Raw genomic sequence first — 20,157 nt, 5'->3', positions numbered from 1 at the left:
CCCGTAGTCGCACGTTGTGTGCTTTCAGATGCTCGACTTCGAGACCTCAAATTCTAAATCTGAGGTCTCTAAATCAAATTCGTGGAATATTGGGCTACTTCTTTCTTGAAAAGTACGTCACTTCAGAGGGAGCCGTTTCTGTTTTATCATATCAACCTCTCCCCATTAATCGTTACCAAGTGAGGTTTTATGCTAATAATTCTTTTGAGTAATTACCAATAGTGTCCACTGCCTTTAAATGTAAAACAAGAAACAAAAAAAACACATAGGCTTACAAAGTCTTTTGGAACAGTCGTGAATTTATAATGAGAGTTTCGCGGCAACGTTACGTCATTAGTATGACGTCAGCTACAGTCTGTCACCTATTTTCGTCTTATCATCTCCTCTTTAGGGATTTATCTTTCGGTACTAGTCACCAAATCTGAATATTGACAGTTCTTTAAACATCAAAGTTTGGACTCCCTCTCTCTCTCCCTCTCTCTCTCTTTGATTTCTTAAACTCTTGTGGCTGAATTGACTTAGAGATTCACCAGCGGACCTAAGTGGGTCCCCCCCCCCAATTTTTTTTATATATTTATTTAAATGTACTATCTAGAAGTTTAATAAACTCGGTCAGTAGTTGCACAGCATGACAAAGCAAATCAGCTTTGATGAACATCACAACCCAGTCTAAACACGCGTGGACTTACCTGCAATGCTTCGCTGTTCACTGCTCGACATGCCCGCATCGATAGCAGGCATGCCACCGAAAGCTGTATGTGGAAAGAGTGTAATTATAACAACCCAATGGGTATACTGTCTCCGGCATTATCATTACCACCTGGTTGTTTGTTCTACTTCTTACCTCAAATCCGAGTCGAGTATATTGGCCGAACTTGACTTGACATTAATCATTGCACTTCATCAACATGGACAACATGCAGGCCTACTTAAAGGCAGTGGACACTATTGGTATAATTACTAAAACGAAAATAGCAAACAACTTACTTTGCAACGAAGAATGGAGAGCTGTTGATATTATTAAAATAATTGATAGAAAAGGCTCATTCTGAAGTAATGTAGTTTTCGAGAAAGAAGTAATTTTCCTCGAATTTTATTTCGAGACCTCAAATTTAGAATTTAAGGTCTCGAAGTCAAGCTTCAGAAAGCACACAACTTCGTGTGACAAGTTTGTGTTTTTTTTTTCAATATTATCTCGCAAATTCGATGACCGATTGAGCTAAAATTTTCACAGGTTTGTTATTTCATGCATATGATGAGATACAGCAATATAGAAGACTGGTCTTTGACAATAGAGTCCACTGTCTTTAAGGATACGCACAAAAACACAAGACTCGTGTTGTCACTTGTTGTCTATATAGGAAACAAGGTAGAGTGAACACAATTGGCGACGGGTGATGTGTCCAGACAGATGAGTGCATTCCTTCACTGTGACATCCTAAGGTATCATCGTCAATATTTTAGTGACAACTGGAGACAGCCAAAATGCCAAAGCTCATATTGTACACCTTGCATGACGGCAACAACGTATTGCATATTTCCCCATGCCATGTTCGAAGAAATGTAGCTTGATGTTGGACATTGAACATTCAAATAGGTTTGGAGAGCGAATATGAATGTTACTTTTTCAATAATAATAATAATAATGGATTTTGGATATTCCGGTATGTTTGTGCAGCGAATATGATAATTACTTTTTCGTTATTCGTCATATATTCATTCACATAGGTTCGCTAGACTGTCTAGTATCAAACTGACTTTACAGTCATTCTGTGTACATGGTTGTTGATTTGCCTTTGCTTAAAGGCACTGCCGTCGATTTCACAAAGAGTTAGGACTCGTCTTATCTCGAGCTAGGACGAGTAACTCGTCCTAACTTAGGATTAATCTTAAGGTCTGCATGCTACAGTGCAGTGTTGGGACTCGTCCCAGTGTCATAAGATTAATCCTAAGTTAGGAAGAGTTTTGTGAAATCGACGGCTGGCACATTTGGCAATTGTCAAAGACTAGTGTATTCCAACATATGCATAAAAAACAAACCTTTGAACATTTACCAAATTGGTCATCAAAGTTGCAAGTGAATAGTAAGCAACACCATTGCTGCACAAATGTGTGTGCTTTCAGGTTCACAATAAAAGGCCTTAAAGTGTTTTAACATATCAGTGAGAAGTTACCTCTTCAAAAAAACAAAACTCCGTTACCTCAGAGGGAGCCATTTCCCACAAAGTTTTACACTATCAACAGCTCTCCAATGTTCGTTACAAAGTAAGTTTTTAGTGATACAAATTTGCATCGGGGATAATGAATATAAATTTTATTTTTTTACCCATATACACCGATGTGTGTTAGCACTGTATAGTTTCCAGAGCTCTGTAACAGAAACCAAAAATCACAGGCATATTACTCAGGTGGGATTAGAACCCAAGACATAGAGCAGTGTTTTTTCGAAAGTATTTTTATGTCAGCAATTTTTTTTTTGAGTAACTACCAAAAGTGTCCAGTACCTTTAAAACACATCCCTTTAAAGGGGGACATCTGATCAATCAGGACATGGTGGGCAGAGCGAATAGATCACGGGTTCCGGGGTCGACCAAGCCGAACAGCCGGCGTGCCGAGCCTCCACGCCAGGGTGAGAAAAGACCGAGAGAAGAGGGGACCATGATATTTCCATAGCTTGAAGTGTGAGATATGAATCCTTCAGGTGGAATTAAGTGCTGAGTGAATGGGCCAGGGTTATCGATTAGAGTGGATATTTGTGATATAACTTTAAAGGTGATGAGTCACGTCGTCTTGTTGATCGTGAATGTCTTGTGTAGAAACCAGTGATGGTGCAAAACCTCACAAACATTTTGTACACTTTACATTTCTTGGTAGTTGAAAAAGAGACTTCCCTGATTGGGGAACCAAAAAGCCACAGAAGAAACTATTTCGTAAATTATTATTCACTTTTACTTCATGTAGGGGAAGCTTCGACGGTTCTGTATGGGGGACAAATGACCAACTTTCAGATGATCTTTGACTTTCTGTTTTTGTTTTATAATTCCAATCGGCAATAATTAACTGCATTTCTTGGAAACAGCCTTCTCTGAATTTGTTTGTCAGGGCGTGATACAACTAAAGCCTCTGATAGATATACATGAATAAGTTATTCGCATGATTAATTAGTTACAACCCACAACAAGTGAACCGTGAACGAGTATTTAGATTGATAAATTAATGAGCTAATATAGGGCTGGTTGATTCATTGTTAATTAATCTTTCTAAAATGGTACTCCGGCGGAATAAACCAGTACTTGAATTACACGGAGGCCGTGGCCTCTGTTGCCGTGGTATTTGACTTGGTGAAACTTCAACAGTTTGCCCACATTTTTGCCACTAGAAGTGCCCTTTGGAAACTAACAAATGGACTTGCCCTCTAAGAGATGAACATCCAGGCCTGATAAATATTCAAGATTTTGACACCAGTTAACTGAGTTTAGTTTCGGTAAACATTTAAAGGCAGTGGACACTATTGGTAATTACTCAAAATAATTATTAGCATAAAACCATACTTCGTGACGAGTAATGGGGAGAGGTTGATGGTATAAAACATTTTAAGAAACGGCTCCCTCTGAAGTGAAATAGTTTTCGAGAAAGAAGTAATTTTCCACGAATTTGATTTTGAGACCTCAGATTTAGAATTTGAGGTCCCGAAATCAACCATCTAAACGCACACAACTTCGTGTGACAAGGGTTTTTTCTTTCATTATTATCTCGCAACTTCGACGACCGATTGAGCTCAAATTTTCACATGTTTGTTGGGCTACACCAAGTGAGAAGACAGCTGGTCTTTGACAATTACCAATAGTGTCCACTGTCTTATAAGTTGAAAGGTTTACCGACATTTGTTTTCTTCTTGGTTTTCTTCATCTGAACAGGACGGATTTTGACATATGATGCTCTTAGCACTCCATGACCTCAGTGACGTTTTTTAGGACTGTTTTGGGGCTTAAATCAAATCAAATGTGCAAGGGGCCTAAATCAAATGAAACTAAAAACCAAGTAAAATAGTTGCTTCATTTCTTAATGTAATGCAATACAGTAGTTGTTGGTGACGCGTTGAAGAAAGACGAAACATTAGCTGGAAACTCAGTTTCTGAAATCCAAGCGTCACAACTGGATGTCTCATACAAAGCACTCAATATCGATGAACAATCAACATCCCAATTCCCCGTGTTTCAAGAAGTATCGATAGCTTCATTGATTTTGTTGGCTATTCTCCCCAGCACCTCCAGCTTTTTCTTTGCTTTTTAACACAGTGACACAACTCTCCCGAGACCGTGAAATATAATGACGGGTTGAACCCGTCCAACCGTGGCCGTATAAGCGGCGCTATCTCCAGCCATTTTACATCACCATGACTCGGTCGTGAGTTTCGGTTGCTGCAAGACGACGGGGAACAATGTAGACGAATACGGGCCAAGAAGTTCAGGACCATTCACCAATTCAGCTAGTGGCAGTTTGAACCCGTGTACCACTGAGATATTTCTCCCTCTGTGTTTGCCATCCCCTGGGGTTTGTGGATGCCGTGATGAGGCCAATATTTCCCCTTGGAGATCTGTGGAGGGGTTCCGCCCTTCTGCTCGTAGCCATCCTCGTGGCTTGCTTAGTATCGTTTTGCCAGGGTGCTAGACAACTGTCAATAGGTAATGATGTTTCTAACTATTCTTTGTGCCTCTTTGTTGCAGTTACCAACTCTGTGTTGACAATAAAAGCGTTCATTATGCTGATAATGTTTATAGCAGTAGTTATTTTGGTTATACACATGTACAACTGGTTTGAAGATTATGTGTAAGTTATGTGTAAATCTGTAAACTTTTAATTTTTGTTCAGCTGTAAAGAAAGTTTCCAATGGCTTTAAGCAAGACACGGGTGGCACGTAAAAGAACCCAGTGCACTTATCGAACAAAGAAGGGATTCGCCCCGGTGTAATTCCTGGCTGGATTGGCGGCATATTGCGTCACAGCACCTAGTAAACCAATACATGGTGCTATGTAAAAGTAGATCTCATAATTCAGTCCAACATACCTTGCAGTAAATACTGTTTGTTTCAACGCTTTGAGACGCGGTGTATAAAGCACTATATAAATATCGACTATTATTATTATAACATTCCAACTTGTATGATGTCTAATAATTCAACAAACGTTTGCATACTAATGATATTGGTATGTTTTGCCGGTGTAGAAACTATTACATACATTTGTCTTAGCACCCATCTGACGACTTTGTTTTAAACACAGTGGACACTATTGGTAATTGCCAAAGACTATAGCCTTCACCAGTTAGTGTATCTCAACATATGCATAAAATAACAAACCTGTGAAAATTTGAGCTCAATCGGTCATCAAACTTGCGAGATAATAATGAAAGAAAAAAACACCCTTGTCACACAAAGGTGTGTGCGTTTAGATGGTTGATTTCAAGACCTCAAGTTCTAAATCTGAGGTCTCGAAATCAAATTCATGGAAAATTACTTCTTTCTCGAAAACTATGGCACTTCAGAGGGAGCCGTTTCTCACAATGTTTTATACCATCAACCTCTCCCCATTACTCGTTACCAAGACTGCCTTTAACGTGTGATGACCACAAATATGGGACATTGGTGGTTGCATCGTTTGACATGCAAGCAAATTAAACTCACATTTTCTGCAAATCATTTGATTAATAACTCTAATTAAGATACATAACATTGATTGGTTTTATTTGTTATCGATATGAGTTTGTATATCGTAAACAATCACATGTTTTCAGAAACACCTTGAAAACAGTGAGAAGGGGTCAGAGTTCAGAGGTCAGCGGGCCTCGCTTTGGACACACAGGTCGGCTAGTTTTTTTTCCAACCATTTGAAAGAGTAGTATACTCACTGGTATCCGTGAGGCTTATAGAGTATTATTAAGTACTCCTAACATGTAAATCCCATCAGATGAAGCATCAATTAAAGGCAGTGGACACGGTTGGTAATTACTCAAAATATTTATTAGCATAAAACCTTTCTTGGTAACGAGTAATGGGGAGAGGTTGATGGTATAAAACATTGTGAGAAACGGCTCCCTATGAAGTAATGTAGTTTTCGAGAAAGAAGTAATTTTTCATGAATTTATTACAAGACCCTAGATTTAGAATTTGAGGTCTCAAAATCAAGCATCTGAAAGCACACAACTACGTGTGACATGAGTGTTTGTTTTTCTTTCATTAATGTCTTGCAACTTCGACGACCGATGGAGCTCAAATTTTCACAGGTTTGTTATATGATGCATATGTTGAGATACACCAAGTATGAGAAGACTGGTATTAGATAATTACCGATAGTGTCCAGTGTCTGTAAGTAGCGAAAGATTCATCCCACGAAAAGATAAGTAATTATGACGCAAGGAAGCCAAATGGCGGACTGAGTCAAAAGCAAATCGCTCATTTAACTAGACACAACGACAATACTGTCATGTAAAATGGCGACTGCTTTATGTTACGACATGTTCCAACAACCATGTTCAGAAAAAAATCATCATTATTTACACGCTAGGTTTTTTGTTATTTTGTTATAGGGTTGGGAAAATTAGGTGTGTCGGAACACAAGGGTGTCGAAATCAAGGGGTGTCGGAAATAGGTGCGTAACCGTAAAAACAATACCCTTCTTCATCTGCTATTATGTTGACTGGAAAATTGTTGTCTTGAAGGAGGTTACAAGTCATTGCTCAGTTAAGTTTATGCATGCGTTGTGATGCTTTGTTTTCTCTGCCGGGGGAGGGATCGTTCCCCAGGGGAGCTTCCTCCCACTGCCTCTACTGGGGACCCTCTAAATACCATGTTGTTTACCAGAGTTGACCACCATTTTGAAAGGAACGCTTTTGAGTAGCTAATATTACTTTATAAACAAATGTGTTATTTTAGTGTAGCATTACAATTGTTTGTATGAAGTAAAGGTTTACCGTTCGTTTCGGATAATCAATTTATTCATCAGTATTACGGCGGCTGTTAATTTTGGTAGCATTATTGGACAGATAAGGTTTTTTTTGCAGCGAAGGCTGCCTGTTCTTTTCCCCCAAATCTCGCGTTTCTGGTGTGTATAAAATAAATATCTATCTGATGCAGTCTTTTCTGATGCAGTCTTTTTCACACACCTATCCCTGCACGGTTCTGTTTTGGCATAAAATGGCAAGCCACTTCGGCTACGGCCGGTGTCAGATGCAATTGTGTCCGCCATGCAATACTCGCCTCTCCGGACACTTTTGCATATACAATCGTGTCCGGGCTATGCAAAAACCGTCCGGCGGACAAGTACATAACTGTGTAGTATGTGCGCGCGTAAGCGAGCGTGCATGCACCGAACCTACGTAGCCTATATGCAGCATGAATATTCACGTATTTTGTAATTACAGCGAATACCCAACGGCCGAACCTTTGTCATTCATGACATGCACTTGGCTTGTAAAAAAATGGCGAACGTGTTCCGTCGACCAAGGGCGTTTAATTTACTGCAATGACGGTTTTGCACGGGGGCGGACGCGCCTGCATATGCAATTGTGTCCGGGCGGACACAAGTGCATTATGCAGTAGCGTCCGGGCGGACACGGTTGCATATGCAAAAACGTTCGGCGGACATTATTGCAAAAATGTCCTCCGGATAGTATTGCATAGAGGACATAATTGCATGCGACACCGGCTGTACAACCCCTGGCTGCAGTTATAACACTTACAGAATATGCGTGTTCAGCATAGCCATAGCCACTGCTTAAGCCACTAAGACCCTTTACACTGATTTGGCTCTGGCTTACCCTGCATTCGCATATTTTGTTGAAGCATCGTTTCGAAAACACACGTTTACAAAATAATGATGTGGGCCTAATACATGAGTCTGTTATGGCTCATAGAGGGTGTATAGATGACACTAAAAGATTAATGCCAGCATGTTTAATATCGACAAATGATTGTCATTGTTGTCAATAGGTTCATGAGAACATTATCATAACTTTTAATGATGAATTTTGAAATATGCCATCTATGATTCTATTTGAGTCTTCTAATAGTCAGAATATTGCTCCCTCATCTTGGGTTCCATAGCTCTCTTCTAGTCAATCAAGTCGTTGACACCCTCTCGGGTTATTTTGGTTTTAATTGGTTTTATCAGCTACTTACCTGTCAGTTTTGACACATTCCTCTAACTGCTTCCACTGTTTGTTTGTTGCTTAATGTTTTCTTGTCTTAATTGTTTGTCATTTATAAAAATAGGCGTTCTTCTACAAGCCCTATATAACCTCACATCCTTACTGTCTCTCTTTTATGCTCTGGTTAAAGTATTTGGGTATTTTTTGTAACACAAACACAATGTCCACAGATTTACATTACACTTACACCGTTTGAAGAATGGAAAGCGTACCTTAAAATATTAGTTGCTGAGGTGCTGTAGTTTTTGAGAAATTAGTAAAACAATGTCATGAAAATACGTTTTACATGCAAAAATAATTCTCGTCTCACGATCACTGAGACGGAAATTATTTCCATGACATTGTTTTACTCATTCCTAAAAAAAATACAGCACCTCAGCAAGTAATAGTTTCAGGAAAGCTTTCTACTATCATTATCTTCAAAACTGTGTAAGTTTAATGTCAATCTGTGGACATTGTATTTTTCCCTACAAAAAGTACATACCCTTTAATAATTTTTCTTCTGTTGTTCTTTATTCATTTTCTTCTAATCTATTGATAATTGTATGTTTTATTTCGACATGAGTGAATAACTGTTGACTTGAATCGAATTGAAGGTCAAACCATTTCACTTTACCCGCAGCCTTGAAGGTCAAACCAGTAACATCAAGTTCCTTATGGGATTTCCCTCCATCTAAAATACTGCAAATTATATAACACCATTCGATTGCCAACATTTAAATAAGCCAGAACCAGCAAACATATCCGGGAAAAAAGAAAGAAAAATGTAAACTGTTGGTTTTGCAACAAAAACCAATATGGCAGCAGAATTTCCGCAACTTGAATGGTCAACTATGTTGTTAACTAAAAACTTGTTTAGGCCAAACATATAGGACTTCTCAGTGTATATGTGGTTTTGTGTAGAAATAATAATACATTACATATTGATAGGTGGACGACTTGTCCAAGTCAAACTGTATAGTGGTAGAGTAGTGCCATACTTAAAAGCATTGGGCACTATTGGTAATTACTCAACATAATTATTAGCATAAAACCTGTCTTGGTAACGAGTAATGGGGAGAGGTTGATGGCATAAAACATTGTGAGAAATGGCTCCCTCTGAAGTGACTCAGTTTTCGAGAAAGAAGTAATTTTCCATGAATTTGATTTCGAGACCTCAGATTTAGAATTCGAGGTCTCGAAATCAACCGTCTAAACGCACACAACTTCGTGTGACAAGGGTGTTTTTTCTTTCATTATTATTTCGCAACTTCGATGACCAATTGAGCTCAAATTTTCACAGGTTTGTTTTTTATGCATATGTTGAGATGCAGCAAGTGGGAAGACTAGTCTTTGACAATGACCAATAGTGTCCACTGCCTTTAATATAAAAAAAAAGTATATTAAGTTATATTCGCAAAAAAATAATTATTCCAGTGGTGCCAAAAGAAAAGTTGTGTTCGGAATTTGGCTCATGCATTAGTCAGAATATGCAATGAAAAATATATTTTGCTACAGGGACATTGCAGATGAAAGACACACCTGGTTGCCTTTGTTTGTTATGCTGCCTAAAACAGATCTGCAATGTCCCAACGGCATGTATATGTCTTATATTTACTGTAGAGCATCAAGAACACAATACCCGCCGTACTATCTAAATTTTCACCAACACTTCTGGCTTCAAATTTGACTTCAGATGACTTATCTTTTTCGGAAAGAAGTTTACGCTTCAACGTTCTGAACCGCTCCTCAGAAAAACCTAGATAGACAAACATAACACCGTGAATTAATAATCAAAGTGTGTTAAGTAAATGATAGAGGTCATTAGTTTCCCATTCGAGAAACTGGATTTATTATTAATCATCTATACTTATCGGCCCTTAATTGAAATCCATCTCTTTAGCTTCATGGCAGCATGAACGCGTCACCTTCATTCCTTTCCTAATTTAAGGTGATATTTTACAGACAAACGCTTCATTTTTTAAACATGGTGGTTTTAAATTCACCTCCTGGCATCTAAGCAACGTGTACATTATCTGCCAAAAAACTACAGGCATATCAAGTGTTGATATAATATGTTAGCTCACATTATCTTGAGACTTTGGGGCTTTGGGAAACCGTGATGGTCATTCTCTCTTCTTACGGCACTAAGACGCTCTGTTAGGCACCGTCATCAATAATTGATCCAAGTAGGTGCGATGCGACCGGGGGAAGAAGAGCTCCATCTCCCCCGTCTCTTCGAGTCATCAAGATGGGCTCTTAAAGGCACTTGCTCGCTTGTTTTTTCTAGCTTTAGGAATTCTGATAAGCCTTAATAGGGAAAGGTGCAACTTTTATGAAAACATGTGGGTTGTGTTTTTCAACGCCTTTTGCTGGATTTATTGAACCTTAAATATAAAAGGGACGTGTTGCTTACGGAGTTTGAAATACACTTAGCGGTCTTCCCGTTTCTAACGTGAGGAATTTAGATCAACCTTAACAGGGGAGAGGTGCTCTTTAGGGTTGATAACTAAGTTTTTAGTCCGTTCTAAATATTCACATGTGCTTCACAATGTTTACTTGCATTATTCTACTCATGAAATAAAATACCCGGTCCGTAATTGGGTTCACCTAAATGTATTCGAGCGTTCGTGGCTACTAGAAATATTTACAATTGTAATAACTTTAGGTGTTTGAAATGTTTTTCTTTTGACAGAACAACTTGATTGCAGAATGCAAATTGTGCCTAAATGTAGGCCCTTTTCGAAACCACGGCTTCGGCTTTGGATTCGTAACAGGCTAGCATGGCCCCGCGGTTGTTTTAACAACTTTACCCGTACTCAGCATTATATGCTCAGGGCGTCAGACGAGAGGACGGAGTTTGAAGCCGAATCCAAAGCCGACGCCTTGGTTTCGAAAATGACCATTATCTTGACGAGAGGCTGCATAATTTGTGTGCATATATTTATGGACTGTGCAAGTCTCAAGCGTGTTTTAACTACCAAGTTAGCCCAACCATTTGAGTTTTTTTCAACACGATTTTGTTACTTCAAGTAATTAGTTTAATGTGTGTACAATTTAATATTTTAACAAATCAACAAATAAAATAAAACTTGAACTCTATATCCGGTTACTTGTACAAATGTGATACTTTTCCCGACTGATGTTTACAACCCCACATAATGGTCGCACACACTTGGGCGTTATTTCCAAATGGGCTTCTTAAAAATAAGCATCCTCGTCCCAAATAGTTTAAATTTGTTTCCGGTTAACTCTACCAAGTACTTTTATTGTATACAAATTAAAGTTGTGTTTATAAAAATTGGCCTGGTATTTTTATTTACATTTATATAGTATTAAAGCAGTCGAACGAATCCAGCAATCAAAGTTATAATTTGTATTAAGGCTGAACATATACATCAATTTATTCAATGCCTCAAAATTGTCACGTTTAAATTGTGTCATCGGCGTTTCTGATTACTTGCAGGTGCTATTTTTACCGACAAATTGACCACTTCATTCTTCGGGTTCCGTCGAGGTGCCATCCTTCACAATGTGGCAAACAACGGGACGGATTCCGTACAGTTTGTGGGGTTTGAAAAGTATGTCAGCGACTCTAACAGCTTCGAGTTGGGTCAAAAAGGTAAGTGAGCTGTTCACCGATGCCAATAGGGGAAACGATATTCGTTCCATGGGTTAGGTCAAATTAAGAGTTTACGGTTAATTTGATTAAGTTCTTTGGGTACAGTATTAGTAGTACAAGAAATAATTACTGAAAAAAAATAATGAAGTGCAGTGTTGTTTCAAAAATACACGGAGCACTATTAACAGATACAACGATATACATAAAACACAAGAATCAGTTTTGCAAAAGAAATTAATTCAAGGGAATAGATAGAGTACGCTTACGCCAAATGGTTTTAATAAAGCAACATAATTGTGGTTATGCTAAGCAGAGACATGAAAGGGCCAAATTTCATACTGCTGGTTAAGCAGACATTTTTGCTTAACGGTTTCGTGATGAATAGGAAAGAGTATGAAACCAGTCAAATAAAATTAAGTACATGGGTCATGGTATTTTTGCCCTGATGTGGGTGGCATTTTCCTCCAATAAAATTCCAGCCACAGGTGCTTGAAGAACCCGACCTTGTTTTATTCTCCCATATCGAGCTCTTCTCCGGTATATCATGAAACAATTATTGGACTTTGATATCTTGGGAATTCCTTGAAACGTGTCTTTTTGTTCAGACTCATGGGCGCGTTGTAACTAACATGGAAGACAAAAAGTCATTCAATGACCAACATCAGTAGGCTTATCCTAGGAAAAAAAAATGCACTAAAGTCAACTGATTGAAGGTGTTAAAACACCTCCAATAAAGTCAACTGATTGAAGGTGTTAAAACACCTTACCTTCAATCAGTTGACTTTATTGCATACGTTGAAGATGATAAACTGGTGTTAATTTAACACTGCAGTTTGTGCAGTATACATATATCGGTGTTACGGAACTGAATACACAGTGATACCTCAAAACCCCTTCAATTATTAACACCTTCAATCAGTTGACTTTATTCCACGAAGCCCACTCGACAAAAATGATAACCTGATCGTAATGACGAAATCGCCAAAGCAGTATTTAGACGTCATGCACCAAATGACTAGCAAAATAGCTACACTGCTATCACCAGACTATGCGATTGTTGCACTCACTGTAATGATAATAACAAAATCCCACACTCAGCCTGTCATCATGCTGAAGCACGATCGTGCATGCTTGGGTAAACCCCAACCGGAATGTTAATTGTGGTTTTAATCACTTTTTATAACCCTTCACTACTCATGAAATATTGATATACTAATTACTACGCAATGATTCCCCGACGGGTATAGCAGAAGCCGAAGCCCGCGGGTATTAAAAAATGGTTCAACACTTGCAGGGTTAGACTTCGGGTTGACGCAATGTAACCACAGATCCATTAACTTTTTAACTCGGTTTTAAGCACTGGAATGTTCACAATTTAGTGTTTGTTTAAATTGTTATGCTCACAATGAGCAACAAGAGATATGCCAGCATGATACAAAGAGAACCTGGACAATAAATAATAAAATACCCCCCCCCAAAAAAAAAAAAAAAATATATAAAAAAAATAAAAGAAAGAAAAAATAACTAATAAACTTACTGCGTTGGCCGGGAGCCGAACCCGGGTCAATGTTTGGAAGGCAACTATTCTCCGCGCTATACCACCAACGCCACTTGCAAAGTTATCATTTTGCTTTCTTTTCATTTTGCCATAAAGTCAAATTTGAACAAATAAAACTTTTGCGTTGGCCGGGAGTCGAACCCGGGTCAATTGCTTGGAAGGCAACTATTCTCACCGCTATACCACCAACGCCACTTGCAAAGTTATCATTTTGCTTTCTTTTCATTTTGCCATAAAGTCAAATTTGAACAAATAAAACTTTTGCGTTGGCCGGGAGTCGAACCCGGGTCAATTGCTTGGAAGGCAACTATTCTCACCGCTATACCACCAACGCCACTTGCAAAGTTATCATTTTGCTTTCTTTTCATTTTGCTATAAAGTCAAATTTGAGCAAATAAAACTATTGCGTTGGCCGGGAGTCGAACCCGGGTCAATTGCTTGGAAGGCAACTATTCTCACCGCTATACCACCAACGCCACTTGCAAAGTTATCATTTTGCTTTCTTTTCATTTTGCCAAAAAGTCAAATTTGAGCAAATAAAACTATTGCGTTCGCCGGGAGTCGAACCCGGGTCAATTGCTTGGAAGGCAACTATTCTCACCGCTATACCACCAACGCCACTTGCAAAGTTATCATTTTGCTTTCTTTTCATTTTGATATAATATGTAATTTGAACAAATAAAACTATTGCGTTGGCCGGGAGTCGAACCCGGGTCAATTGCTTGGAAGGCAACTATTCTCACCGCTATACCACCAACGCCACTTGCAAATTTATCATTTTGCTTTCTTTTCATTTTGATATATTATGTAATTTGAACAAATAAAACAATTGCGTTGGCCGGGAGTCGAACCCGGGTCAATTGCTTGGAAGGCAACTATACTCACCGCTATACCACCAACGCCACTTGCAAAGTTATCATTTTGCTTTTTTTTCATTTTGCTATAATATGAAATTTGAACAAATAAAACTATTGCGTTGGCCGGGAGTCGAACCCGGGTCAATTGCTTGGAAGGGAACTATTCTCATCGCTATACCATCAACGCCACTTGCAAAGTTATCATTTTGCTTTCTTTTCATTTTGCTATAATATGAAATTTGAACAAATAAAACTATTGCGTTGGCCGGGAGTCGAACCCGGGTCAATTGCTTGGAAGGCAACTATTCTCACCGCTATACCACCAACGCCACTTGCAAAGTTATCATTTTGCTTTCTTTTCATTTTGTTATAATATGTAATTTTAACAAATAAAACTATTGCGTTGGCCGGGAGTCGAACCCGGGTCAACTGCTTGGAAGGCAACTATTCTCACCGCTATACCATAAATGCCAATTGCAAAGTTATCATTTTGCTTTCTTTTCATTTTGATATAATATGTAATTTTAACAAATAAAACTATTGCGTTGGCCGGGAGTCGAACCCGGGTCAATTGCTTGGAAGGCAACTATTCTCACCGCTATACTACCAACGCCACTTGCAAAGTTATCATTTTGCTTTCTTTTCATTTTGCTATAATATGAAATTTTAACAAATAAAACTATTGCGTTGGCCGGGAGTCGAACCCGGGTCAATTGCTTGGAAGGCAACTATTCTCACCGCTATACCACCAACGCCACTTGCAAAGTTATCATTTTGCTTTCTTTTCATTTTGATATAATATGTAATTTGAACAAATAAAACTATTGCGTTGGCCGGGAGTCGAACCCGGGTCAATTGCTTGGAAGGCAACTATTCTCACCGCTATACCACCAACGCCACTTGCAAATTTATCATTTTGCTTTCTTTTCATTTTGATATATTATGTAATTTGAACAAATAAAACAATTGCGTTGGCCGGGAGTCGAACCCGGGTCAATTGCTTGGAAGGCAACTATACTCACCGCTATACCACCAACGCCACTTGCAAAGTTATCATTTTGCTTTTTTTTCATTTTGCTATAATATGAAATTTGAACAAATAAAACTATTGCGTTGGCCGGGAGTCGAACCCGGGTCAATTGCTTGGAAGGCAACTATTCTCATCGCTATACCATCAACGCCACTTGCAAAGTTATCATTTTGCTTTCTTTTCATTTTGCTATAATATGAATTTGAACAAATAAAACTATTGCGTTGGCCGGGAGTCGAACCCGGGTCAATTGCTTGGAAGGCAACTATTCTCACCGCTATACCACCAACGCCACTTGCAAAGTTATCATTTTGCTTTCTTTTCATTTTGTTATAATATGTAATTTTAACAAATAAAACTATTGCGTTGGCCGGGAGTCGAACCCGGGTCAACTGCTTGGAAGGCAACTATTCTCACCGCTATACCATAAATGCCAATTGCAAAGTTATCATTTTGCTTTCTTTTCATTTTGATATAATATGTAATTTTAACAAATAAAACTATTGCGTTGGCCGGGAGTCGAACCCGGGTCAATTGCTTGGAAGGCAACTATTCTCACCGCTATACTACCAACGCCACTTGCAAAGTTATCATTTTGCTTTCTTTTCATTTTGCTATAATATGAAATTTTAACAAATAAAACTATTGCGTTGGCCGGGAGTCGAACCCGGGTCAATTGCTTGGAAGGCAACTATTCTCACCGCTATACCACCAACGCCACTTGCAAAGTTATCATTTTGCTTTCTTTTCATTGTCCTATAATATGTAATTTTAACAAATAAAACTATTGCGTTGGCCGGGAGTCGAACCCGGGTCAATTGCTTGGAAGGCAACTATTCTCACCGCTATACCACCAACGCCACTAGCAAAGTTATCATTTTGCTTTCTTTTTATTTTCCTATAATATGTAATTTTAACAAATAAAACTATTGCGTTGGCCGGGAGTCGAACCCGGGTCAATTGCTTGGAAGGCAACTATTCTCACCGCTATACCATCAACGCCACTTGCAAAGTTATCAATTTGCTTTCTTTTCATTTTGATGTAATATGTAATTTGAACAAATAAAACTATTGCGTTGGCCGGGAGTCGAACCCGGGTCAATTGCTTGGAAGGCAACTGTTCTCACCGCTATACCATCAACGCCACTTGCAAAGTTATCATTTTGCTTTCTTTTCATTTTGATATAATATGTAATTTGAACAAATAAAACTATTGCGTTGGCCGGGAGTCGAACCCGGGTCAATTGCTTGGAAGGCAACTATTCTCACCGCTATACCACCAACGCCACTTGCAAAGTTATCATTTTGCTTTCTTTTCGTTTTGCTATTAAGTCAAATTTGAACAAATAAAACTATTGCGTTGGCCGGGAGTCGAACCCGGGTCAATTGCTTGGAAGGCAACTATTCTCACCGCTATACCACCAACGCCACTTGCAAAGTTATCATTTTGCTTTCTTTTCGTTTTGCTATCAAGTCAAATTTGAACAAATAAAACTATTGCGTTGGCCGGGAGTCGAACCCGGGTCAATTGCTTGGAAGGCAACTATTCTCACCGCTATACCACCAACGCCACTTTTAAATTTATCATTTTGCTTTCTTTTCATTTTGCTATAATATGAAATTTTAACAAATAAAACTATTGCGTTGGCCGGGAGTCGAACCCGGGTCAATTGCTTGGAAGGCAACTATTCTCACCGCTATACCACCAACGCCACTTGCAAAGTTATCATTTTGCTTTATTTGCATTTTGCTATAAAATGTAATTTTAACAAATAAAACTATTGCGTTGGCCGGGAGTCGAACCCGGGTCAATTGCTTGGAAGGCAACTATTCTCACCGCTATACCACCAACGCCACTTGCAAAGTTATCATTTTGCTTTCTTTTCATTTTGATATAAAGTCAAATTTGTGCAAATAAAACTATTGCGTTGGCCGGGAGTCGAACCCGGGTCAATTGCTTGGAAGGCAACTATTCTCACCGCTATACCACCAACGCCACTTGCAATATTATAAATTTTGCTTTCTTTTCATTTCGATATAATATGTAATTTGAACAAATAAAACTATTGCGTTGGCCGGGAGTCGAACCCGGGTCAATTGCTTGGAAGGCAACTATTCTCACCGCTATACCACCAACGCAACTTGCAAAGTTATCATTTTGCTTTCTTTTCATTTTGATATAATATGTAATTTTAACAAATAAAACTATTGCGTTGGCAGGGAGTCGAACCCGGGTCAATTGCTTGGAAGGCAACTATTCTCACCGCTATACCACCAACGCCGCTTGCAAAGTTATCATTTTGCTTTCTTTTCATTTTGATATAATATGTAATTTTAACAAATAAGACTATTGCGTTGGCCGGGACTCGAACCCTGGTCAATTGATTGGAAGGCAACTATTCTCACCGCTATACCACCAACGCCACTTGCAAAGTTATCATTTTGCTTTCTTTTCATTTTGATATAAAGTCAAATTTGTGCAAATAAAACTATTGCGTTGGCCGGGAGTCGAACCCGGGTCAATTGATTGGAAGGCAACTATTCTCACCGCTATACCACCAACGCCACTTGCAAAGTTATCATTTTGCTTTCTTTTCATTTTGATATAAAGTAAAATTTGAACAAATAAAACTAATGCGTTGGCCGGGAGTCGAACCCGGGTCAATTGCTTGGAAGGCAACTATTCTCACCGCTATACCACCAACGCCACTTGCAAAGTTATCATTTTGCTTTCTTTTCATTTTGCTATAAAGTCAAATTTGAACAAATAAAACTATTGCGTTGGCCGGGAGTCGAACCCGGGTCAAATGCTTGGAAGGCAACTATTCTCACCGCTATACCACCAACGCCACTTGCAAAGTTATCATTTTGCTTTCTTTTCATTTTGATATAAAGTCAAATTTGAGTAAATAAAACTATTTGCGTTGCCGGGAGTCGAACCCGGGTCAATTGCTTGGAAGGCAACTATTCTCACCGCTATACCACCAACGCCAGTTGCAAGTGTATCATTTTGCTTTCTTTTCATTTTGATATAATATGAAATTTGAACAAATAAAACTATGCGTTGGCCGGGAGTCGAACCCGGGTCAATTGCTTGGAAGGCAACTATTCTCACCGCTATACCACCAACGCCAGTTGCAAAGTTATCATTTTGCTTTCTTTTCATTTTGATATAATATGTATTTTAACAAATAAAACTATTGCGGTGGCCGGGAGTCGACCGGGTCAATTGCTTGGAAGGCAACTATTCTCACCGCTTATACCACCAACGCCACTTGCAAAGTTATCATTTTGCTTTCTTTTCATTTTGCTATAAAGTCAAATTTGAGCAAATAAAACTATTCGTTGCCGAACCCGGTTCAATTGCTTGGAAGGCAACTATTCTCACCCGCTATACCACCAACGCCACTTGCAGAGTTATCATTTTGCTTTCTCTTCATTTTGCTATAAAGTCAAATTTGAAAAATATAAACTATTGCGTTGGCCGGGAGTCGAACCGGTTCAATTGCTTGGAAGGCAACTATTCTCACCGCTATACACTCAACGCCACATTGCAAGTTATCATTTGCTTTCTTTTCATTTTGATATAATATGTAATTTGAACAAATAAAACTATTTGCGTTGGCCGGGACTCGAACCCGGGTCAATTGCTTTGGAAGGCAACTATTCTCACCGGGCTATACCACCAACGCCACTTGCAAGTTATCATTTTGCTTTCTTTCATTTTGATATAATATGAAATTTGAACAATAAACTATTGCGTTGGCCGGGAGGTCGAAACCCGGTGTCAATTGCTTGGAAGGCACTATTCTCACCTGCTATAACCACCAACGCAACTTGCACAGTTAGCATTTTGCTTTCTTGGCATTTTGATATAATATGTAATTTTAACAAATAAAACTATTGCGTTGGCCGGGAGTCGAACCCGGTCAATTGCTTGGAAGGCAACTATTCTCACCGCTATACCACCAACGCCACTTGCAAAGTTATCATTTTGCTTTCTTTTCATTTTGCTATAAAGTCAAATTTGAGCAAATAAAACTATTGCGTTGGCCGGGAGTCGAACCCGGGTCAATTGCTGGAAGGCAACTATTCTCACCGCTATAACCACCAACGCCACTTGCAAGTTATCATTTTGCTTTCTTTTCATTTTGATATAATAGTAAATTTGAACAAATAAAACGAATTGCGTTGGCCGGGAGTCGAACCCGGGTCAATTGCTTGGAAGGCAACTATTCTCACCGCTATACCACCAACGCCACTTGCAAAGTTATCATTTGCTTTCTTTTCATTTGCTATAAAGTCAAATTTGAACAAATAAAACTATTGCGTTGGCCGGGAGTCGAACCCGGGTCAATTGCTTGGAAGGCAACTATTCTCACCGCTATACCACCAACGCCACTTGCAAAGTTATCATTTTGCTTTCTTTCATTTTGATATAAAGTCAATTTGAGTAAATAAAACTATTGCGTTGGCCGGGAGTCGAACCCGGGTCAATTGCTTGGAAGGCAACTATTCTCACCGCTATACCACCAACGCCACTTGCAAGTTATCATTTGCTTTCTTTTCATTTTGATATAAGATGTAATTTGAACAAATAAACTATTGCGTTGGCCGGGAGTCGAACCCGGGTCAATTGCTTGGAAGGCAACTATTCTCACCGCTATACCACCAACGCCAGCTTGCAAAGTTATCATTTGCTTTCTTTTCATTTTGATATATATGTAATTTTAACAAATAAAACTATTGCGTTGGCCGGGAGTCGAACCCGGGTCAATTGCTTGGAAGGCAACTATTCTCACCGCTATACCACCAACGCCACTTGCAAAGTTATCATTTTGCTTTCTTTTCAGTTTTGCTATAAAGTCAAATTTGAAGCAAATAAAACTATTGCGTTGGCCGACCG

General features: G+C 38.9%; 1 protein-coding gene and 35 non-coding genes across 37 annotated transcripts in view; 1 reads left to right on the top strand and 35 right to left on the bottom strand.

The window, feature by feature from the left end:
* Positions 1–4,403: 4,403 nt before the first annotated feature.
* The window catches only part of LOC117293400 (glutamate receptor 2-like), a 44,183-nt gene continuing 28,429 nt past the window's right edge, over positions 4,404–20,157 (top strand). For both annotated transcript variants that reach the window (XM_033775717.1, XM_033775718.1), the window contains exons 1-2: positions 4,404–4,685; positions 11,651–11,806. In XM_033775717.1, coding sequence (XP_033631608.1) covers positions 4,571–4,685; positions 11,651–11,806 — 271 coding nt within the window. In that variant the 5' untranslated portion in view covers positions 4,404–4,570. The remainder of the gene's footprint in view (positions 4,686–11,650; positions 11,807–20,157) is intronic.
* On the bottom strand, positions 13,485–13,556 carry Trnag-ucc. The gene has a single exon. It is a non-coding gene; the product is annotated as a tRNA-Gly (tRNA).
* Positions 13,627–13,698, bottom strand: Trnag-ucc. Its single transcript has one exon. It is a non-coding gene; the product is annotated as a tRNA-Gly (tRNA).
* On the bottom strand, positions 13,769–13,840 carry Trnag-ucc. Its single transcript has one exon. It is a non-coding gene; the product is annotated as a tRNA-Gly (tRNA).
* On the bottom strand, positions 13,911–13,982 carry Trnag-ucc. The gene has a single exon. It is a non-coding gene; the product is annotated as a tRNA-Gly (tRNA).
* On the bottom strand, positions 14,053–14,124 carry Trnag-ucc. Its single transcript has one exon. It is a non-coding gene; the product is annotated as a tRNA-Gly (tRNA).
* On the bottom strand, positions 14,195–14,266 carry Trnag-ucc. The gene has a single exon. It is a non-coding gene; the product is annotated as a tRNA-Gly (tRNA).
* On the bottom strand, positions 14,479–14,550 carry Trnag-ucc. The gene has a single exon. It is a non-coding gene; the product is annotated as a tRNA-Gly (tRNA).
* Trnag-ucc lies at positions 14,763–14,834 on the bottom strand. The gene has a single exon. It is a non-coding gene; the product is annotated as a tRNA-Gly (tRNA).
* Trnag-ucc lies at positions 14,905–14,976 on the bottom strand. Its single transcript has one exon. It is a non-coding gene; the product is annotated as a tRNA-Gly (tRNA).
* On the bottom strand, positions 15,047–15,118 carry Trnag-ucc. The gene has a single exon. It is a non-coding gene; the product is annotated as a tRNA-Gly (tRNA).
* Trnag-ucc lies at positions 15,189–15,260 on the bottom strand. Its single transcript has one exon. It is a non-coding gene; the product is annotated as a tRNA-Gly (tRNA).
* Positions 15,472–15,543, bottom strand: Trnag-ucc. The gene has a single exon. It is a non-coding gene; the product is annotated as a tRNA-Gly (tRNA).
* Trnag-ucc lies at positions 15,756–15,827 on the bottom strand. The gene has a single exon. It is a non-coding gene; the product is annotated as a tRNA-Gly (tRNA).
* Positions 15,898–15,969, bottom strand: Trnag-ucc. The gene has a single exon. It is a non-coding gene; the product is annotated as a tRNA-Gly (tRNA).
* Trnag-ucc lies at positions 16,040–16,111 on the bottom strand. Its single transcript has one exon. It is a non-coding gene; the product is annotated as a tRNA-Gly (tRNA).
* Trnag-ucc lies at positions 16,182–16,253 on the bottom strand. The gene has a single exon. It is a non-coding gene; the product is annotated as a tRNA-Gly (tRNA).
* On the bottom strand, positions 16,324–16,395 carry Trnag-ucc. Its single transcript has one exon. It is a non-coding gene; the product is annotated as a tRNA-Gly (tRNA).
* Trnag-ucc lies at positions 16,466–16,537 on the bottom strand. The gene has a single exon. It is a non-coding gene; the product is annotated as a tRNA-Gly (tRNA).
* Positions 16,608–16,679, bottom strand: Trnag-ucc. Its single transcript has one exon. It is a non-coding gene; the product is annotated as a tRNA-Gly (tRNA).
* On the bottom strand, positions 16,750–16,821 carry Trnag-ucc. Its single transcript has one exon. It is a non-coding gene; the product is annotated as a tRNA-Gly (tRNA).
* On the bottom strand, positions 16,892–16,963 carry Trnag-ucc. Its single transcript has one exon. It is a non-coding gene; the product is annotated as a tRNA-Gly (tRNA).
* On the bottom strand, positions 17,034–17,105 carry Trnag-ucc. The gene has a single exon. It is a non-coding gene; the product is annotated as a tRNA-Gly (tRNA).
* On the bottom strand, positions 17,176–17,247 carry Trnag-ucc. Its single transcript has one exon. It is a non-coding gene; the product is annotated as a tRNA-Gly (tRNA).
* Positions 17,319–17,390, bottom strand: Trnag-ucc. Its single transcript has one exon. It is a non-coding gene; the product is annotated as a tRNA-Gly (tRNA).
* Positions 17,461–17,532, bottom strand: Trnag-ucc. The gene has a single exon. It is a non-coding gene; the product is annotated as a tRNA-Gly (tRNA).
* On the bottom strand, positions 17,745–17,816 carry Trnag-ucc. The gene has a single exon. It is a non-coding gene; the product is annotated as a tRNA-Gly (tRNA).
* On the bottom strand, positions 17,887–17,958 carry Trnag-ucc. Its single transcript has one exon. It is a non-coding gene; the product is annotated as a tRNA-Gly (tRNA).
* Trnag-ucc lies at positions 18,029–18,100 on the bottom strand. Its single transcript has one exon. It is a non-coding gene; the product is annotated as a tRNA-Gly (tRNA).
* Positions 18,312–18,383, bottom strand: Trnag-ucc. Its single transcript has one exon. It is a non-coding gene; the product is annotated as a tRNA-Gly (tRNA).
* Positions 19,156–19,226, bottom strand: Trnag-ucc. The gene has a single exon. It is a non-coding gene; the product is annotated as a tRNA-Gly (tRNA).
* Trnag-ucc lies at positions 19,439–19,510 on the bottom strand. The gene has a single exon. It is a non-coding gene; the product is annotated as a tRNA-Gly (tRNA).
* Trnag-ucc lies at positions 19,579–19,650 on the bottom strand. Its single transcript has one exon. It is a non-coding gene; the product is annotated as a tRNA-Gly (tRNA).
* On the bottom strand, positions 19,719–19,790 carry Trnag-ucc. Its single transcript has one exon. It is a non-coding gene; the product is annotated as a tRNA-Gly (tRNA).
* Trnag-ucc lies at positions 19,858–19,929 on the bottom strand. The gene has a single exon. It is a non-coding gene; the product is annotated as a tRNA-Gly (tRNA).
* On the bottom strand, positions 19,999–20,070 carry Trnag-ucc. The gene has a single exon. It is a non-coding gene; the product is annotated as a tRNA-Gly (tRNA).

This window comes from Asterias rubens, chromosome 8, assembly GCF_902459465.1.
Source record: "Asterias rubens chromosome 8, eAstRub1.3, whole genome shotgun sequence".
Taxonomy (NCBI): domain Eukaryota; kingdom Metazoa; phylum Echinodermata; class Asteroidea; order Forcipulatida; family Asteriidae; genus Asterias; species Asterias rubens.
This window is presented reverse-complemented; position numbering and strand designations above follow the sequence as displayed.